This window comes from Leptonychotes weddellii, chromosome 1 (genome assembly GCF_054177405.1).
Source record: "Leptonychotes weddellii isolate Sample4059 chromosome 1, ASM5417740v2, whole genome shotgun sequence".
NCBI classification, from domain to species: Eukaryota; Metazoa; Chordata; class Mammalia; order Carnivora; family Phocidae; genus Leptonychotes; species Leptonychotes weddellii.
This window is the reverse complement of record NC_138369.1, coordinates 186,581,842-186,602,755: the sequence shown is the minus strand read 5'-3', so window position 1 is coordinate 186,602,755 and position 20,914 is coordinate 186,581,842. Positions and strand designations below refer to the sequence as shown.

Sequence of the window (20,914 nt, the reverse complement as noted above, 5' to 3'; positions counted from 1 at the left end):
TGATCCCAGGGTCCTGGGGTCGAGCCCCGCATCGGGCTCCCTGCTCCGCGGGAAGCCTGCTTCTCCCTCTCCCACTCCCCCTGCTTGTGTTCCCTCTCTCGCTGTGTCTCTCTCTGTCAAATAAATAGATAAAATCTTTAAAAAAGAGGGAGAGACAATACAAACAGTAGCAGAGAATCCAAAGCCCTAGTATATTATAACATCATAATTGAGATTTTGGTTTTACCTTTTTCAAGTTGACTATAATCTATTGAAACCAGGAAATTTCAGACACAAGTAAATCAATAAGACCATTTGCTGGTCTGCCACAGCACCACATGAAACAGAGATAGCAATCATCATCTTTATCCTTACCACTGAGATACAATGAAACAGTCATCAGGTTGTCAGAAGGAAAATATGCAGGTTGCCCTGATGCAGGGCAAAATATGCCTCAGCCCTGATGCAGGTTGCCTGTGGAGCTTTTGAAGTATTATACATATATATTGAGAAAAGTAATAAAAATCCATAGTTAAATAAAAAGTACAAAATCATGGACAGTGAAAAACCCTCCCTAGCTGCCAGTTCCCAGCCTTCTGTCCCAGAGGCAACCCCTGTTAAGAGTTTCCTGTATATCCTTCCAGAGATAGTCTTTTCATATGTACACACATATGTGTGTATGTGTGTGTTTAGATGTACTTAGTTTTATACCCTATAAAAATGTAGAGTATATACATATACTGTCTTAAACACAAGTAGAAGACTACATACACTTTCTTTTATAAATAGCTTTTGCACTTAATCACGTATCTTGGAGATTTTTCCGTAACAATTACCTAGAGCTATATTTTTTTATTTGTTAGAGTTGTTACTTACATTAAGCCTTCAAATTGTACAAATATTTTTATTGTTTTTTGTCTTTCATTTTATGTTCTGTGTTTGCTTTGCTTCATTGTGTGTTTTTTTGAAATTTGTAAATTTGGAAGACCAATGGTCTCATTTTGTTTCTCTATAGTATATACTATTGATGGAATCTATTGACTCCCCACCATAAACTTTATTTAAATTCAGGTTCTGTGATTTTCATCTACCTTCCCTCCTTCTATTTCACTGCCTTCTTCTCCTTCATAATAATATTGTTATTATTGTCAATGTTGTTATTCTTAGTTCATCTAGGGTTTACCTTCATTCCCTTCAATAACATTATTATAGTTTCCTATGTGATTTTTTTAGTTTTAAACATACCTGATCTTCCTGTCTCTGTAATATAAGGAACTAAACTCTCTTTTACTACTATCATCTCTTTTTCTCGACCACCTGGATTTTATTAGTTATAGTATTGTTTTAACATTGTCTTGGTTTTCACCTATCTGTTCTTTTCTGTAATCATAATTCCCATGCTTTATCCTTAGATCTATATGTAAATGAATTCATCATTTTCTGCAAACTTTTGTCACTGTTTCTCCATTCTTCTTTTAGGCAGCTGAGGTTTGTCTTCATGATGTGTTCAAGAGGCTCAGGAAGAACTATATTCCTTGAGTGCTTGCATCTTTAAAAGATATCTCTCAGGTATCTTTTTGTTTGAACACTAATGTGGCTGGGTATAAAATAGTTTTGTCTCACTTTCTTTCCCTAAGAACTTTAGACCATGTTCTGTGTTTTCTATCATTGAATGTTTCCACACAGAATTCTCAAGACAATCTGGTTTTACCTCCTTCTCTGTGTGTGCTTTGATGCCTGTAGAATTGTTTCTTTTTCTTTAAAGTCCAGTAACTATATCAGGATATATAACAATGTCCATGAATCCTTCCTCCTCCAGGGCATAGTATGCCCAATCAATGTGAAGATTTAGCTTTATCTGAAAATTTTCTTAAATGATATGCTCAATATTTTTTTTACTGATTTATTCTGTTTTCTTCTCCAAGGACATAAATTATATGTTGAGTCATTTTTGTCTGTAATCCATGTCCATTATGTTCTATTCAGTCTTTTTTTTAACTTTTTGTTTGTTCATTTTCTTTTCATTTTGCTCTATTTTCTCAAGTCTGTGCTTCATGTCCTTGATTGTATTTGCACTGATATCTTCTCTCTTTTGGCCAAATCCAACATTGCTTCTATCAACATAATCACTTTACTTTCCTCTTCTAGATCATTTTTATTTTCATTCTATTGTTTTACCATTTCCTCCTCAAGCTCTTGAGTCTCTGCTTTTAGTTCTTGAAATATTGAGGTTAGTTTTTCACTAGTTATCTGAGTTTATGGAGAATCATTTTGTTGTATTTTCATCTACTCTGTTATAAAATGTTTCTTTGTGTGTTTCCTTGACAGCTTCTAGTTTATTTGTTTGTTGTTGTGTGTGTATGTGTGTGTGTGTGTGTGTTTTGAATGTTTGTTTGTTTTTGGCAATATTTTGGATTGATCCTCTGCTCATTCCTCATGAATGAGGGAAGTTCTTCCTGGATCAGCTATCTCTGAAAGGATGGTCTTGAGAGCAGGCAAGAGAGCACTGGAAGTTAGCAGGGAGTCTCTCTGGCTCCATGTGAAGTCTAATAGTGGGTTTTGTCAGAGAGTTTAATCCTTACATCACTAGAACTAACAAAGATGGACAGCCACAGAAATGCTAACCATCACAGTTGCTCCTTTACTCACCCATACAGAGAAATGACTTCTTGCAGATTCAAACATTTTCTCATTTCCTTCTGCTTCTTCTAGCCCCTCTGTGATGTCACACACTGCCCAGGAGGCTCCCAAAGCCAATCTTTCACCTTTATCTTGTTGTTCTAAACATCAGTCATACCTTGGATGTGCCCCCAGGATGGAGAAGGCAATGCTGTGCCAGCTATACCATAGATCTCCAATGTCAGTCCTCCTTCCTCACTGACCATCTTCATCCTGGCCAATTTCTGCTGTATATGGTGCATATCCCTATAAACATTTCCTGGTTTCATCAAAAATAATGATTCCTTTTTCTGTTTCTTGATCTCTTTACTATTTTCTAGAGGAGGTGGAGAAACCCTTTTCTCACCGTCTTAAAATTAGTTATCTCCACAGAGACTGATTTAAATAAATACCTAGTCTTTGCTTCTGCCCCCAGAGATTTCAATTTAGTACATCTTCAATGGAGCATAGGCATCTCTGGGCTTAAGAAGAGCCCACAGGCAATATATATTTAAAGTGCATTTAGGGAAGCATTTAAGGTGCCACCCGATGCTACTTCTATCCAGAGTATTGACTGATGAACCATGTAAGAGGATCTCAGAATGGAAAGAAATCAAGTAACCATTGTATTTATCCATGTCAGCACCCTAGCCATACACCTCCCCCAATGCAGAGACTACTGTTGAGATGTAAAGCTGAAGAGAGGTGGCTTATCCTCACCGTGCTGGTTTTTCACATTTCTTTTTAATTTTGAAAATTTCAAATCAACAGAAAAGTCACAAGACTAATGCAGCATCGACGCTTGTACTCTTCACCTAGATTCCTCAACTATTAACATTTGCCTTATTTGTATAGTCTCTCTTTTTTGAACCATTTGAGAATTAGGTGTACATGTGAGGGTACTTCACCCCTAAATAACTGAGCATGTATCTCCTGAGAACAAGGACTCTCTTTGCCTGGTGCATAGACTGACTTGCTCATCTAGGTAGAAATAGAGACCAAGAAGAGAGAATCTGGCTTCCAGAAGCACAAAATCATCCTGAGTTGAGAAAGTAAAAGCAGGGAGTAGGGAGAGGGCAAGAAAGATGAGAGCATCTCCAGAAGAAAGAGTTCAGGCCACAAGTAAGAAATAAAAATGTTTAAGCCGGTTGCTGCCTTAAGCAGAGTAATTTTGTCCCCACCCTCACACTAGGGAATATGGCCCAGGGAATGCCACAACATTGTATAGAATTGCCTCTGTGATATTTGAAAGCAGAATTATGTGATTTTAAAATGCAAGGATTCTGAAGAACTTCAAAAAATGATGTCTGGACACCCCCACCGCCCAAGCTTCTGGCCATAGCTCACTGATTGATGTAAAAAGCAAACACCATCTGCCCCAGAGCCCAGTCCCAGGGAGGATCCAGCCTTAGGAAAGAATTTTTGCCTTGAGTTCCCTGAATCCAACCTCCACTCCCTCCCCCTTGCCTTCTGCTGTCCTCTGGGACAGGGAGCCTGAACAGGGGCTGCCTGTCAGAGACCAAGGCTCCTGGCCATGATTGGCCAATAGCCTACCTTGTAACCAGTGATGGTAGGAGTCATTTTTCTTTTCCTTTGGCTAAATGTCAAACAATTAGGAACCACTGACTTGTGAGTGAGCAGCTCATTATTGGGAATACATGGTTTTGAGAAAGATTCACTATGTTTGAGCAGAACTGGGTTTCATGGCTCAGCAGCATGAGAGAGCCATATGAACACAGCACATGGTTATGCAATAAATGGTCCACAGGGAAAGAGGGTCCCCAGCAGATGCAGTCACTCTCGGTTTCTGCCTTTTGAATTGGACGTTTATGGTTGAATTTTTAGGTCTCATAAGGCATAAGGAAAGCTATTTTTTTCTGCTCTATTTAATTTTTTTTTGTCACAAAACCACTTAAACTGCACAAATGATGCAAGCTCATTTTATACCGACACAAACTCAGAATCTCAACCATCCTCCTCTCTCCCCTGGTTTTATATAGGAAGGCCCCAGGGATAGTCTGAACAGAACAAGGTGAGGATCATCCCAATTTTACAAGAGGAAGGAGAGAGAGGGTTCTAAGAGAAAGGCTTATCAGAATGAATAATCCATTCCTTTCTTTCCTTTAAAGCCCTGGGGTATGAAAACCATTCCAAAACTGCATCCTCCCTGCAACACTTAGAATGAGGGCAGACCAGAGTGGCTAAGTAGGAAAGGGGGTAGCACAAAGTAGAAAAAGAGGAAAAGATTAAAAGGATTTAAAAAAAAGAAACAGAAAAATAAGATTTTTTTCTTTTTAGTTTGCTTCCATTGTGGTAAGAGAACATAATCTGTATGATTTCAATTCTTTTAAGTTTGTTGAGGTTTGTGTTTTGGCTCAGGATATGGTTTATCTTGGTGTATGTTCTGTGGGCACCAAAAAGAATGTGTATTCTGCTGTCATTGGGTGGAGTTTTCTATGCATGTTGACCAATCCTATTGGTTGATGGTGTGTTTGAGTTCCTCTATAGCCTCACTGATTTTCTTGTGAGTTGTTTTAGCAACTGTTAAGAGAGGGGTGTGGAAGTTTTTGGTTTGTTTATTTATCCTTTCAGTTCTATCAGTTTTTGTGCCACATATTTTGCATTTCTGTTGTTTGGTGCCATATACATTTAGGATTGCTATGTATTCTTAATTGGTTGATTCCTTAGCACTATGTAATGTTTCTCTCCATCCCTGATATTTCCTTTGTTCTGAAGTCCACTGTATATATAGCTGCACCTGCTTTCTTTTGATTAATGTTTGTGTTGTAAATCTTTTTCCATCCTTTCATTTTCAACCTACCTATACCATAATAGGAAATATAAAGCCTATTGTATTTACCTATATACCTTCCATTTCCATGTGTTTTCCCCTTATGGTATTCAAAAATTCTTTTTCATTTCTTTTTCATTTAGATTGCTTCCTTTAACCATTCGTTTAGTATAGGTCTACTAGTGACAATACCATTATCTTTGAAGTGAGTTTCTTTTAGACAGCATATAGTTGTGGGGTTTGCTCTTTACAAACTCTTTTAATTTGTGCATTTAGACCATTTACATTTAGTGTAATTATTAGTATGTTAAGGCTTAAGTCTTCAATTTTATTCTTTGTTTTCTGTTTGTTCTCTGTTTTTTTATTCTCTGTTTATTTTTACTTGAATTTCTGCAGCTTACTCGAATATTTTTTAGAATTCAACTTTGATTTATCTATAGTGGTTTTTAGTGTATCTCTTTGTTTAGCTTTTTCAGTGGTTGTTCTAAGCATTAATTACATACACATCACTTATCTACTAGGGCCAACAATTGCCAGTTCCAGGAAAGTGTAGAAACCTTACTTCCCTTTGTGACCATTTATACTCCCCACTTTATAATTCTCAAATATTTCCTCTATATACATTGAGAATCACATTGCACTATGCTATAATTTTTGTTTCAACCATCAATATAATTTGGAAAACTCAAGAGGAAAAGGAAGATCTACTGTATTTACCTGTGTGTTTGCTCTTCCCATACTTTCTCCCTTTATGATGTTCCAAAATCCTTATTTTATTATTTCCTTTTTGTTTAGATAAGTTCCTTTCACCATTACTTTAGGGTGGTTCTGCTGTTGATAAGTTCTATCTTTTCCTTCATCAGAGAATACCTTGATTTCCCCTTAATTAATGAAAGATATTTTTGATGGTATAGGATTCTAGGTTGATGGCTCTTTTCTTTCAATAAATTAAAAAAAAAAATTGTTACTACCTCTGGCCTCCATGGTTTCAGATAGGAAACCCACTGTCATTTGAATTCTTTTTTCCCTAGAGGTAATGTTTCATGTCTCTGGATGCTCTCAAGATTTTCTCTAGTTCTCAGAAGTCTGATTATGATGTGTCTTTGGATTTATCCTACAGGGGATTCACTCAGCTTTTTGAATCTGTAGGTTATTTTCTTTTTGGTAAAATTGGGGAAGATTTCAGCCATTATCCCCTTGAATACTTTTTCAGTCCCACCCTCATTCTCCTCTCTTCCTGATAGTCTATGACATGAATATTACATATTTTGTTATAGACCCACATGTTCCTAAGGCTCTGCTCATTTTTTTCAGCTTATTTTTCTCTATGGTTCAGATTGGATTGGTTCTATTATTTCATCTTCAAGTTCACCGTTTCTTTCCTCTGTCCTCCACTGAGCTGCCAAGCCTACTCATTGAGTTTTTCATTTCAGTTATTAAATTATTAGTTCTAAAATTTCCATTTGGTTCTTCTCTATACCTTCTAAAATTTTTTTGCGGATGCATGCTATTTCTTTGCTGAGACTTTTTAGTGATGGCTGCTTTAAAATCCTTCCCAGATAATTCCAAAATCAGTGTTTGTCTTTTCTCATTCAGTTTGATCTCTTTTTGATTCTGTGACAAGTGATTTTTTTTAACTGAAACGTAGACATTTGGGTGTTATGTTATAAGACTCTGAATCTTATTTAAAACTTGTATTATGACAGGTGCAAGACCTCTGACACCACCTCATAATTGCTTATTGGGATGTCAGTCTCCACTGACAGGGTAGGGGGGGGATCCTTGTTACTAGTGGGTTGGAATGAGAGTTCAGGCTTCCCACTGGACTTCCAATGATACCACCCAGGCTGGAATAAGAAAGGCAGCTCATTATGGTTCCCATATGGTCTGCACCATACTTTGAAGGAGTTGCATTGTTATTGCTGAGTGCTAATGGAAGTCCGGACTCTACAATAGGATTCTTTTAATGCTACCTCAGTGGGAATGGGGAAGCTGCCTCATTACTGCTGAATTTGAAGTTAAGACCAGACTTCCCATGTAGTCTCTGGGGGACCCATTACCCCTCAGCAAGAATGAAAATCTGGGCTTCTTGCTCCATCTTCTCTGAAACCACAGTGGCAGGCAGTTTGGGATGCCTTGTTACAGCCTGGTGAGGGTGAAAGTCTAGCCTCCCCACTCATCCTCTACTCTTAGGGTGGGAGGCAGGGGCAGGGACAGGGGTTGCAATTTTTTCTCTGGAGTTTGGCCGTAGTAGAACAGTTAAGGTCTTAAAGTTTTTTTTCTAGCCTGCCTCTTTCCTGGTCCTTTCACTAGAGATGTTAGACTTCCTTTGGGACATTTTTGTCTGTTACCCATTGACATTTTCGAGTTGCTGGTTTCTTCAGTATCCACTCTGACATATAAGAAGCAAAAACAAAACAAAAACCAGGAAACTCAACAGCGTTTTGTTCCTAACACCCCAAGATCTCTGGCTGGTCTTCCTTCTCTCCACCTTTTTGAGTTCTTATGTTTGTTATAAAACATACAATGTAATGTTCAAGGATTTTTAGTTGTATTTAGTGAGAAGCATAGGGAAAACTACATCTACTCCATCTTCCCAGAAGGTCAAGTCAGGAAAATAATTGTAAATAGAAAGAAAGAAAAAACAAAAGAACAACAAAGAAGAAGATTGGAATGGTGTTTTCTTATTTTCTTTTCTTCTCAGAGATCTGTGCTGCTGAGAATCAGTTTCAAGGTACCTAATAAAGAGTCACTTTCTCTCTCTTCCCTTCTCTGCCCAAACAGAAGTTCAAACTGAAAATATGTGGCAAGGAGCACAAGAAAATGATAAGATGTCTATCAATAAATGTTCCTCATTCTCCAGCCCAGTAAATGTCACATTTGGTTAGGAAATTGAATTTTACAAAGTAATATTTTAAAAATATTCCTCTGACTTAGTATCTTTTATAACTATTGACACAGATAATAGATTGAAGAATCAAATCCCATGTCCCCTACACTCTTTCTCAGGTGCATAAGTAACAGGCTGACTTCCTGAGTGATTCCAGTAACTGGGATTCTCAGTTGCCCTTTTGGCTTCACTGCAAAACAGTTGAGAGAACAAGCATCCACACCACTTCCCTGGATGCTGACAGTGCCCAAGAGTGGCCTGGCCTGGCAAGGAGCCATATGATTGGGGGATCGCCACATGGGTTTTATCCAATATTGGGCAGCTTAGTCTTAAATTACACAATTGGATTAATCTCCTATCAAAAAACATGATCATAACCCTCCCCAAATCTCTGCATTTTCATAGCCTCACAAGGTTGAACCATGAATGAATGAATGATTAAATGATTAAATTTCATTACAATCCAGCCAGTTCTCGAGGGGAAAAATAACAAATGGTCTCATGCAGCACAGTATAGCACAGCCCCAGAAGAGGAAGTTGGCTCATTCCTGCCAGTGAAAACTATAGGAAGACATTAAAAGTCAAGAAAGTCTTAGGCACTGAGAAATTGCTTTCTCTGAATAACCAAGAGCCAGCCACAGTACCTTTGCACATAGGCTCTTTTTTTTTTTTAAGATTTTATTTTATTTATTTATTTGAGACAGAGAGAATGAGAGACAGAGAGCATGAGAGGGAGGAGGGTCAGAGGGAGAAGCAGACTCCCTGCCGAGCAGGGAGCCCGATGCGGGACTTGATCCCGGGACTCCAGGACCATGACCTGAGCCGAAGGCAGTCGCTTAACCAACTGAGCCACCCAGGCGCCCTGCACATAGGCTCTTTAATACAACGTTGCATCATTAGACAAACATAAGGTATTCTAGTGACCATGTCAGTCCCACCATTTGACTTGAATGACTCCTTAAGACAAGATCAACCTGCAGGGTCAAGTGATTATTTTCTAAATATCCCTTATATGTAGCTAACCAGTTACTAGTATTTCACTGGCCTATCCCAACCATACTTCTACTTCACCTCTACCACTACCTCTTCCACCCCTATCTGATCAAATAAATGAAATTACTTCATACAAACAAAAATAGAAAGAATCATAGTTTATTTTTTTTATCCTTGAATAATGACCACATCTCTGAAACAATTTTAGAAGGGCTCTTATAGGTCCTTCCATTTCACCACTTTCTGGAGCAGAAATCCTTCTGGAATGCTCTGTATAAATGATCAGTCAGCAATCCATGTCCAGAAACTCATGACTACTCAAGGAAACCCTATTCATCCTACTTATACTTCAGTTTTCTCTGGGTATTTTGTTCTTTCTTCTTTGGAAACAAAGGGACCAATCCTTTTTCAGTTTCTTGCTGTTCCTGAAGTCATGACTGTTGCCTCTGACATGTTCTGTTTTGGCAGTCATGGCTCCAGAAATGAGAAGTCTTATGACAGAAGTATGCACAGATGCTGGGGTACAAAGCGTGGTCACTAGGGAAGGGAGAGCCAGAGACCATATCAAGACAATGTCAAAAAAATCTGGACTGAGTCCACTAAGACAAGTAGGAGTTAACTGTGTAGGCAGAGAAAGCAGGAAGAGGGATGAGGGAACACAATATGTACCTAAAGAGGCTCATTTGGCTGGAGCATAGTTTAGAAGTGAGATGGGGTGGGAAATGGGCCTGGAGAGGTAGGTGGAAGTCAGGTATTGAAGCCGAGATCCTAACTTACTATAGAATGAAGCAGAGCTGGGAGTGCAGAGTAGCTATTGGAGACTTAGCATGCCCAGAACTTGGATCATGGACAAACCAGAAGCGTAAAGGGAAAAGAAAGGAAACAATATGGTATCTGCTCCCTTTCTGGTGAACAGGGTTTAGCAAACCTTGTGCCTCAGATGAAGGTAGGTGAGAGAGACATTGGCCATTGTGAGGTTTAGGATTCCTGCAAGATAGCCCTGGACACAAAAAGAGCTGCTGGGCCAGAAGGGAAGCAACAGATTGAGTGACATGAGATGAACAGAGGAATCCCTGCTGCTTCCAAGATTCAGCACTTTGCAGTTGAGTCCTGGGGAGGCTGGGGCCAAAGCCAGGGCAGACGTGTCTTGGGAGCAGGAGTGCCTGCCTAGGAACAAGTCAGCTGATGGTGAATAGGCTTTGCCTACTTCAGCTGCCTAGAAATCCTCCATGCCCTTCTGCAGCCTGGCTCAGTATCTTCTTTAAAATAAACTTCTTGATATGACTTTGGTGATAATGCTTGTCCTACATTTTATGATATTTCCAGGAGCTCTAGGAAAGGAGGAATGAGTCACTCATCCTATTCAAAGAAACCAACCACACTGGGCATTCATGAAATGTTGCCGGGTTGTTGGTGTTGGGAATCTAGAGGTTAGCCCACAGAATTTCAAGCAGGGGAGGACACACGCAGAAGTGAGGTTGGGGGAGTTCTTCAGCTATACAGTCCAGCAGTTTTCCAATTGTTAGCCCCTCAACCCATTCCTCTTGGCAAGAGAAGTTCATGTGCTCAACATACTTCCAAGAAGGCATCAAGGGAGGTGCTCCAAACCCCTTCTTCCCACCTAAGAGCTCATACTGAAAGCACAGGTGAGTTGAAGTAATTTAGTATAAGCACAACCTTGAATTTGATTTAATTTATTTATGTAAGACATCCTAATACTTTAGTGCATTAGGGCCCTCCCTAGTCTGGTCAACATGGCCAGTGATGTCATCATAAGGAACCCAGCATGGGTGACCTATACAGATCTTAGAAAGGGTGTCTGAGTGAGGCAGGGGGCTCCCCACCTTTTGCAAAGGAGGCTATATCATCAAGGGCATCCTGCATGACCCTCCTTCAAACAGTCCTCTCTAGATTTTTTACCCCAAACCATGAAAACTTTAGATTACTGTAAGACCCTTCCACTGAGTAAATCAAGGATAAATACTAACTTTCTACATGAAATTGTATCACACTCTGATGGGTGAGTTCTTAATTCTTCAAACCCCTCTGTGCCTTGACTTCCAGGAGAGAGTATGCACTGCTTCCCCAGTGTGTTCCTACAGGTTCAGACCTTGGCCCCCATCCTCCTCTCGCAGCTTCAAACACCACCCCAGCTGCAGTCACAACCTCCCTCCTGAGCGACTCAGCCTCGCACCATGGCACCTGGCACCATGGGCCCCCACAGTGCACACCTTAATTTTCAAAGTCAACCCCCTACCGCACTTCTCATGCTTGGCCGCAGTCCACCTGCTACCTGCCGTTCCTCAGGCGCCAAGTTTCCCCACCTTTACTCATGCTGTTTCTCCACCTAAAATACTCTGCTTTGCATTTCCCTTCCCCTCATTATTCTTCTTCTTTCTTGACACACTGAAGCTCTTCCTCTGTAAGCGTGTTCTGGTTCTGTGAGTTAGGACTTTCTTTGCTCCTGTCTCTTTCTCTGTTCTCTCTCCTTCTCTCCCCACTCTGTTCCCTCCCCCATCTCTCTCCCTTCTCTTCCTCTGCCCTCTTCCATTTGATGTCCTGTGGAACTCTCTTAGTAGCTTCCCCTCAATACCATGTATTACAGCTATGTATGTGTACATCTAATCTCCCTGCTACGCTGGAAGCGCCCTGAAAGCATGTATAGAGCCTTCCTTATCTGTGTCTCCCTCTTGTTATATTTAGTTCCCACCTTGTGTAACTCAGTAAATTTTTTTTAAATCTTTTTTTTTAAGATTTTATTTATTTATTTGACAGAGAGAGAGATAGCGACAGCAGGAACACAAGCGGGGGAGTGGGAGAGGGAGGAGCAGGCTTCCCTCTGAGCAGGGAGCCTGATGCGGGGCTCGATCCCAAGACCCCGGGATCATGACCTGAGCCGAAGGCAGACGCTTAATGACTGAGCCACCCAGGCGCCCCAAACTCAGTAAATGTTTAAGCAATGGGTGAGTCTAAGAAGGATCTTGGACCTGCATCCTTACCACACTGCCTTCTGCTCTAGCAGCCTTCGTTTCCAGCCCATTAGTTCTTAGGATTGCAGGCGATCCCATAGTGAAAAACACAGGTACTAAAGGAAGACTTCTTGGGCTTGACACCCCACTCTGCTCCTCTCCCAGCTGTATGGCCTAGGGCAATTTGTTCAACCTCTTTGTGCCTCAGTCTCTCTGCCAGCAAATTGAGGATGACAGTACCTATTTCATAGGGCCACTGTGAGAATTAAATGAAATAGATAGTCCAGTAATGCACTTAACCATGGTGCCAGGCTATATACTAAATGGGAAAAAATGTTAGGGATTACTATTTTTATTGCCCCGAACCATATTTGCATGCTGACAAAAAGCTAATGTGTGGTTCTTGAATCTTCTGCCCTTTATTTTTCAGCAGCAACTCAAGGCAATCCATACAGTACCACTTATGAGAACACTCATCCGATTGGCTATTTGAGGGTGTGGCATTTTCCTTTTAAATCAGTCCTCGGGTGACCTGCAATGGCATCATGTCAGGAAAGAGGAGGAGGAATGTTGAAGTTAGAGACCACAGCTGGCATGTTTATAGAGAACTCTAAGAATGGGGTGGGAGATTGGAGGGCCTCAGCTTTAACTGGGAGGTGAGGTCCAGTTGAGGATACAAGTTCATAAAATAGCATTACCATTTCCCACTTGATATAAATGTTCCTTTAAACAGTTGTAACTTGAAAAAAATCACAGTTTTCTGATGAATATAAGGACATATTTTAGAGAGATAAAAATATCCTAGATGTAAATATGACTGGTTTGAAATATATCAACTATGATGAGCTTTCCCATCATCCATAAAAGCCCTGGGTAACAAAAAGCAAGGCAGTAGTGCTGCTAACACGCAGACCTCACTCAGCCCTGCCATCCCCTGCCCTCTGCACAAGGGAGCCCTTAGCATAGGCAGAAGAGCACCCCCTCCACCTTCTCCAAAAGCTTTGCATTCATGACTATCTCTCTGCCTCTCTCCACAGCCCTGTAAACACACCACACACACACACACACACACACACACACACACACACACACACTTCTTAGTCCTAGCTTTGAGCTACAATCAGACTCAGTTATAATTGCCCTCATTAAAAACCTCTCTGTCATTTCAGACAGAGAGAAGTGTATCTCTGGCATGGTCCCAGTAGAAAGCCACACACTTCTTAGCTGAAACAGAAGTGCGGGTATAAATATCTCTCTCTTTCTCACACACACACAAACACATATACCAAGCAAACTGTTGAGCTTTTATTTACATTCCCAGGTGTAGAAAGAACACAGTCAAACGATAAGAAAATGAAATACCCACTGTCTCTGAGGGTCTATATTCTACCTGAGGAGTTTGGTATGATTTTAACAACACACATAGAATTTCTTCAAGTGTCTGTGGGCATGTTTTGCTCAAACATGTTACCATGATTCCTGCAAACTTTAAATGTTTCTGTTATTCCATTAAATGTATGACCACACAATTGTAAGCGGAGTGGCTCCTAGAGCAAGAGATTTCAGCTCTTCTAAGAGGAACCTTGTATTCTGGTGGAGGGTTCTGGAAATAGAGATGTGAGGTGTGTGGCCACAAGCCGTTGACATGATGAGTAGTCCCTGGGAGGCAGGCAGCCTTGTGACTTCTTAGCTTCAGGGAAAATTCCTCTGTTATTTTTGGCACACATGCCAAAGGTCACTATTCATGTTAATAGCAAGAACAGGCTATAACCTTCAGTCCACACACAGACACTCACACACAGGCATATAACCCTTGAGTGGATTAACACACATTTTCTCATTTGTTACTCACAACAAGCCTGTGAATGAGGAAACACAGACACTACATATCCCACTTTACAGATGAGCAAACTGAAGCTCCCAGAGGATCACAGTAACTGGCTAAGAAATGGCAAAACCAAGTCAAACATCTTTCTAGACCTAGGCTCTTTCCTAGACTCCACATCCTCTATACTTCCCACTCACTTGCACTGTCTCAGACACAATAAACAGGACAGACAAAGTAAACAAGAACAATAAATCTTCAGGCCACAGTAAGCTCTTTGCTTCAGAATAGTAAGATTCCTGTATTTCTCGTTTTCTTTTAATTTTACAAGGGGTAAATTTGTTGATTATCCCAACTATAAAAACTCTTGCCTACCAGAGGAAAGATATTTCTTAAGGAAAATTCTTGAAGTGAACACATCTGGGATTTTTTTCATCTTAAAATATCACCAATACTCATAAGTATTTACAGACATCTTCTTCATGTGACTGACTAGTCTTGGGAACACCTTAGCATATCGCAGACCAGGTCAGAAAGAGAAAATCCAGGAAACTAGCCTAAAAAGTAAAATGACTTGCTCAGGACCACAGGGCTTTTCAGGAGCAGAGACTTCTGGTCTACTATGCAGTGCCTCCCAGCTGTAATGTTGACACTGGTGGGAGCCTCCAGATGAGGCTACTGGGAGGCAGGACTTGACTTTCCCAAAGGCCCTGGAATCCCTTACCCCCATAACAAATGATGCAATGTGATACAAGGATGCATTTGAGCATGAAGATATGCAGAAATAAAACTCAGGAAACATAGAAGAGTAGGGGAAAATTGCAAAGGTTGCTTTATGTCCAGAGGAGTTCTTAAGGATAAATTTGGGAGCACAAGGAGGAAAAGGAAATTGGAGTGTCCAGGCACAGGGAACAGTGATTGCCATGGAAGGAAGGTAGCTGTAACTAGACTGTGAGTGTGGAAGACAGAACCATCCAGCCACGTGGCCCTGGCTAAAAGACAAAGATTGTATACTTACTTGATGGACAAGGACTGAAAGATTTCAACCTGTGGGTGCCTGGGTCAGTCTGCATTTTAGATAGATAACCAGAGCTGTTTCAGGATAAACCCTCAGTGTTGCAGGTGTGACAGGTGGCAGGTACAGAGGCAGGTGGAAGCAACATTAATAGCCCCTTTCAGAGACAACAGCTAAGGGGGGTAAGATTTTATGCGAGTGAGGAAGAAAGAGAGGGAGACGTATTCTCAACTTCTGGCTTAGGCACAATGTGGGTGGTGATCCTATAAACTGAAGACAGAGAATGGAGACAGAAGCCCGGGAATAAGGGCTGGTGGAAGTCTGTGAGGGACAGAGTAGCTTTGAGCATGTTAGTCTGGAGCATCCGTTGAACATCTGGGTGGGGCCATCCAGTGCACAGCAGAAGTTCAATGGAGAGGTCAGAGCTGGGTATATAAGTTAGGAAGTCATCAGCCATTTGTGGAATCAGGGATATTGTTGTGGAACACAGGCAAATCTGGGAATTTCTGACATGACACTAGGATTGCTATGTGAGGAATCTTGTCTCAATATGCCCGTGGGTGGTGGCCTTGAAGATTTCCAGGGAAGTGGAGGTTGTTGACAAGGGGAAGAACCCAGCATGGTGGAAATTCCTCTCTGGGCAGGGGTTCCAATTTCCTGGACCGTATCACCGAAGGGTCGGACCTGACAATCTCTAAAAGAATCTCTTCCATGTTTAATATGCTGTAATTCTAAACCTCTCTCCAATATTGTAAATCCGGTAAACATCAGATTTACTTTGGAGGAAAAATCTTTGCTTTAGAAAAGGAAGAGAATTTGCCCAAGACCGAGAGTGGAATGTTAATGCTTTATTGGCTATGTGTGCCACGTGGTTGCAACCCTCAACTCTGATAATGAAGGAAGGACAGAAGGAGTTTAAAGACATCCCAAGGAATGACTGAACCACTTACACAGAAACAGATGCCATGATTTTTACCATAAGTTATGATATAGATGAGTCAAACTGAGAGAGCTAAATTTAGGGTTTTTAAGAGCCCCTCCCCCATCGGTGTCAGAAGTTTCAATCTAACTACAGAGAGGAGAAAAATGCTGATACAGGCAGTATTTGATTTCTCCAGGACTAGGATATCTAACACATCTGAATAAAAATAGTTGCAAGTCCACCCACCAGCAGGACCGGGGTACAAAAGGTGGCAAGGTCCTTGGATCACAAGAGTAAAATGGTGACACACATAGGGAGATGGACAAAACTGACAAGGTCTCATAAGGATATAACGCCTGGAATCTGGCTGCCTGTGCTGTGGGGATTTTCACCACTGGGGCCATCTTAGGAGGACCAACCTGAAGCATTCAGTGATCCAGAGTGAGGACCTACAAGCACGGAGCCAGAGAATGAAGGAGAAGCAGTCATCCACCAGGATACAAGGAGAGGCCATGTAACCAGAGGGGCCGAACCAGCAGCAGAGTTAGGCTAAGGGGTGAAGTGAAGAGTCAACACAGAGCAAGCAGAGACAGGACGACGTTCCTACAGGTCAAGGATGGATGTCACTGAGTTCTCACCATGGAGTTGCTTCTCTGCATGAATTGTCAGGAACCGCTAGATTGGCCCGTTTTGAAGCAGCATTTATGCCCATTCCTGTGAACCTGTGTTGCCGTGACAAGTTTCTCTTCGCCTGTTTTACTTGTCTCTGCTACGCGGCGCTCTTAGCCTCTCCATGGCCATGCTATTTCTGCATCTCAATAGAAACCAAATGGCAGGCTAACTATGGTGGGTTGGATGCCACTGCGGGTGGGATGGTAGATCACGGTTCCTTAGGTCTTTCTGTTCTCAAGGGCAATTATCAGTTTAAGTAAGAGGCAGCACACTAATTCCCTTGCTATGAATACAGGGCTTGTGAAAATCAAGTGTACTTGTGATGTACAAAGTTGTTTGTTGACTCTCAAAGCAAACTCTCCTAGTTTGGGAATGGTGGCACCAGAAGGATAAATAATCATTTATCCCAAGCCCGTGACACATCAACTCAAGTGCTAGTCAAGCAGCTGTGACTTGCTCAGCACTATACCATGGCCATGGGAAACAATAAATGCCACCTTTGGCTCCTAAGAACTCAAATATTGACAGAAGAGTAGCTGGAGCAAGACCACAGGAAACCAAGAGTCAATGACGTACTGTTTACATGTGACACAATGCTACAGTTGTTGATAAACAAAAGGTCAGAGAAGGAATAATGACGGTATAAAATAACAAGAAACTATTTTTTGCCTATCAGTTTGGCCAAGATTGAGGGGGGAAAAGTTCTCATGCCACTGGCAAGTTGGCAAGAATGTAAGGAAATTAACACTTTTATACACTGTCAGATCCAACCTTTTTGCGGGGGGGGGGGGGACAGCTGAGTCATATGTGTCAAAATTCTTAATACTCACACTTTTTGATCAATCTTAACCCTAAGATTTGACCTCAGGATTTAACAGGACAAGTGCGCCAAGATATGAGTTCAAGAAGGCTCATGACAGCATTTTATAAAATAGTGGAAAACTGTAAGTGAATTAAATGGAATCTGGCTGAAGAAATTATGGTATATTCACCCCTGATGAATGCTATGCAGTCACCTAAAAATGATGGTGTATTCAACATTTATTGACATAGAAAGATGTGTGACATGATGTTAAGTGAAAAAGTAGCTGACAACATTGCACGTATAGTACAGATATTTATATTTATAAAAAAGGAATTATATTTCCATATCCATATGTATTCACAGGTACAGAAATGGGAATGAAAAGGCATTCACCAAAATTTAACAGTGGTTTCCTCCAGGGGTTTTTTGGAGAGAACTGTATTTTCTGATTCATAATTTTTCAATATCTTTGGAGTTTTTAAATGATGAGCATATATTAGTTTCAGAATCAGAAAAAGAATAAGGCTGCAAAAAAGTAAAATAATAGTGGCCAATGTTTCAGTTACTGTACATGTTAAGAACCCAAGGAAATTAAAGAAATATGAAAAAACTGAAGAGAAATTTTCAGTAGGGATGAACGTTATTCTTAATAGCTCCAAAGTATTTTTTTAATTAGGACAGATCCAATTTATGTATGTATCACGCTGGTTCTCAAACTCAGTGGGTAATAACCTATATCCCAGTTGAAACAAAATGTTTTCAGCCCCAAATAGATAAGGTTATAAACCCATCAAATGTGATGGACACCAGGAATTCAAAAAAGTAAGACAAAGGAAAATGTATAAAATCTACTTCGCTTTTAGGAAAAAAAGAAATCAAATGACGACAAAAATATCAGCTCCAAAAATACCAAAGAAGCTTCAACAGGAGAAAATAGAAAGCAAAGATTGGCATATGGATGTCAAGATTCCAGTGTCAGAGAGGTTTTGAAAATTGGTCGTGCGTCACCAATTATATATATCCAAGATCAATGTGACAGATACTCCCTTCCAAGAGCAATGGCGAGTTTTTTTTTTAATGCCCTAAAAATTTCTTTTCAGTGACTGACTGATCGTGTAGCCATAATATGAGATTTTTAAATTCAGTTCATCATTGGTAACCAAATTCTAATGTAGAAAAAAGGAAGGAAAGAGATAGAGCTGTATCAGACCCACTGTGTCAATTCCCATCTCAGATGTGTCTTATACATAAATGTCTTTTCCTTTCATCTCCAGAAAAAGCACAAAGAAGAAACTGCAGCAATGGCCAGGTTGACAGAATCCATGAGTGAGTAACTTAAAATTTATTCTTTATTTTTGGTTTTAAGTGGAAAACCACAAAATCATGCAAAAAAAAAATCCCTTTCTTTGTGATTATCTGTATCTCTCATCCATTCTTGCGATCACCAAGGTCTATTTCACATATATTATTTTGTGTTGCTGTTACAATATGCATTACTTGAAATTCGTCTTGTGCGGGGTTGAACTCTGTGCTGAAATTGTTACCCAAAGTATGGGGTTTTATTTGTAGGTCTGCATTGAGGATTGGGACCCACAATAATTCCAATCTGACTTTTAAGAGGTTTAGTCAAAACCGGCTCAAATTTTATATGCAGATATTCCTTAGGCTGGATAATCTAAAGAGAAGAAAGAATGGCTTGTCATTGTTAAAACTTTCAGGTGTATTTCAGAATTTTAAGATGCAACAATTTAAAAATGGAGCGTTTGATGTGGAAGTAGCTGGTAATGATTCAGGTTTGGAATGGATCAGCGGTATAAGGCTCTAAGCTCTTCAGTTAAATAAACAGGATACACAAAGAATTTTTAAGAGGAAAGAAGAATTAATTATAATAAATCCTCCTGCAAAATGAGAAACGTAGTTTCGTGCATTGAAGTTTGAACATTAAAGACCATGTGGATATGAAATAAACAGACAATGCAGTTTTTGTCCCTTTGGAAATATACATTTTCCTGGTGATGTAATTCATATCTAAAGTTACAAGGGAAGATTGCAGGCACTTCCCCATCATCATTCGGGCCATGAACACCTTATTAAATTTGACCTGCATAGTTAACCATTAATCTTGCCCACATTTAACTGGGCCCCTGCTTCCTCCTTCGGCTATTGCTCAAATCATGAGACTATTAAACTAGAAGTATTTTTTTGTAGCACACTCAATGAATCCCCAACCCCCTAAGGTCTGCCCCCTCCAAGAAAAAGAACTAATGTTACAAAGATCTTTACATTGCATTTCTTTAATTCCTGACCCAAAACCCCTACATAGTTTCATTTATCTTGAGTGCTAATTTCACCATGTAAATGGTGATTCCAGGGGGCTGCGCAACCACCCCACGGGACTTACACGCCTTTCGTCCAATCATTTCTGTATCAATCCCACCCTATCTCTGCCCAGCCTTTCTTTCTACCTCTAGTCTTACAGACTGCAACATTTCAAAGCATTTACAACTTGGTTTGAAGAACCCCAAACTGATTCTCTGCAAGGGAAAGGATCTTAAGTCATGGAACGCACTCTTCTCAGACCTAAAAGGAAATAGTGAGGTGACCAGTCCCATCACAAAACTGACAAACCTGTGTTGTCAAACTATGCAGTGCGACCATGGACAACACCAACTTATTCACAGTCCACATTTGCAGATTTAGTTCTAATCTCTAAGTCCCAAGTCATCAGAACAAAAGACCCACAGATTCTCTGAATGCTAGAAGGATCAATGGCCTGGAACCCAACATCACTGCCAATGAATAGTCTTACGTCGGGGAGCAAATTGAACTGGATGGTGTTGCGTGTGAGTTGGGATGCTAACAGTTTTTACAATGAGGTCCATGTTAGAAATTGATATTCTAGTTCAGTGAATTTTTTAACTCTTCTAACTGAATTGTAAAACATTAAGGGCACTATAAGAGTCAATATTTTTAACATGGTCTGTATTTCTGATAAAAAGGTGTTTTAATTTTTCTATCTCTATGGGATCCAGATGCATTTAAATAAGAGTCCCCCGCCCATTGGACTACTGATTTGTTGGGTTCTGGTTTCAGGTTTAGCTCTGCAATAATTTTAGTGACTTGACCTATGAATCTATTGGCTGAAGAGAATTCTGCAAAAATTGAATTCCAAACCCTTGGGTAGATGAAAGGGTGCAGCCATTCTTCTAATTTGCTTTGCTTTATGATAAAGATTACATAGGTATGTTCAATGCCCAAGGAAATTTAGAGAGTGAAAATAGATCTTGGAATCAGGCCCAACATTCCAGTCTACTGATCCTTACAAAGGTAAAGAACAGTATTATAAAAAAAAATACATAATTCTTGTAGGCACCTGCTATGAAAGTTAATCATGC

At 40.3% G+C, this 20,914-nt stretch overlaps 1 protein-coding gene across 1 annotated transcript in view; it reads left to right on the top strand.

The window, feature by feature from the left end:
• KCNJ6 (potassium inwardly rectifying channel subfamily J member 6) overlaps window positions 1-20,914 on the top strand; it is a 260,887-nt gene that overhangs the window by 58,044 nt on the left and 181,929 nt on the right. The window contains exon 2 of the mRNA XM_081799984.1: window positions 18,794-18,845. Within this exon, the coding sequence (XP_081656110.1) occupies window positions 18,821-18,845 (25 nt within the window). The 5' untranslated portion in view covers window positions 18,794-18,820. The remainder of the gene's footprint in view (window positions 1-18,793; window positions 18,846-20,914) is intronic.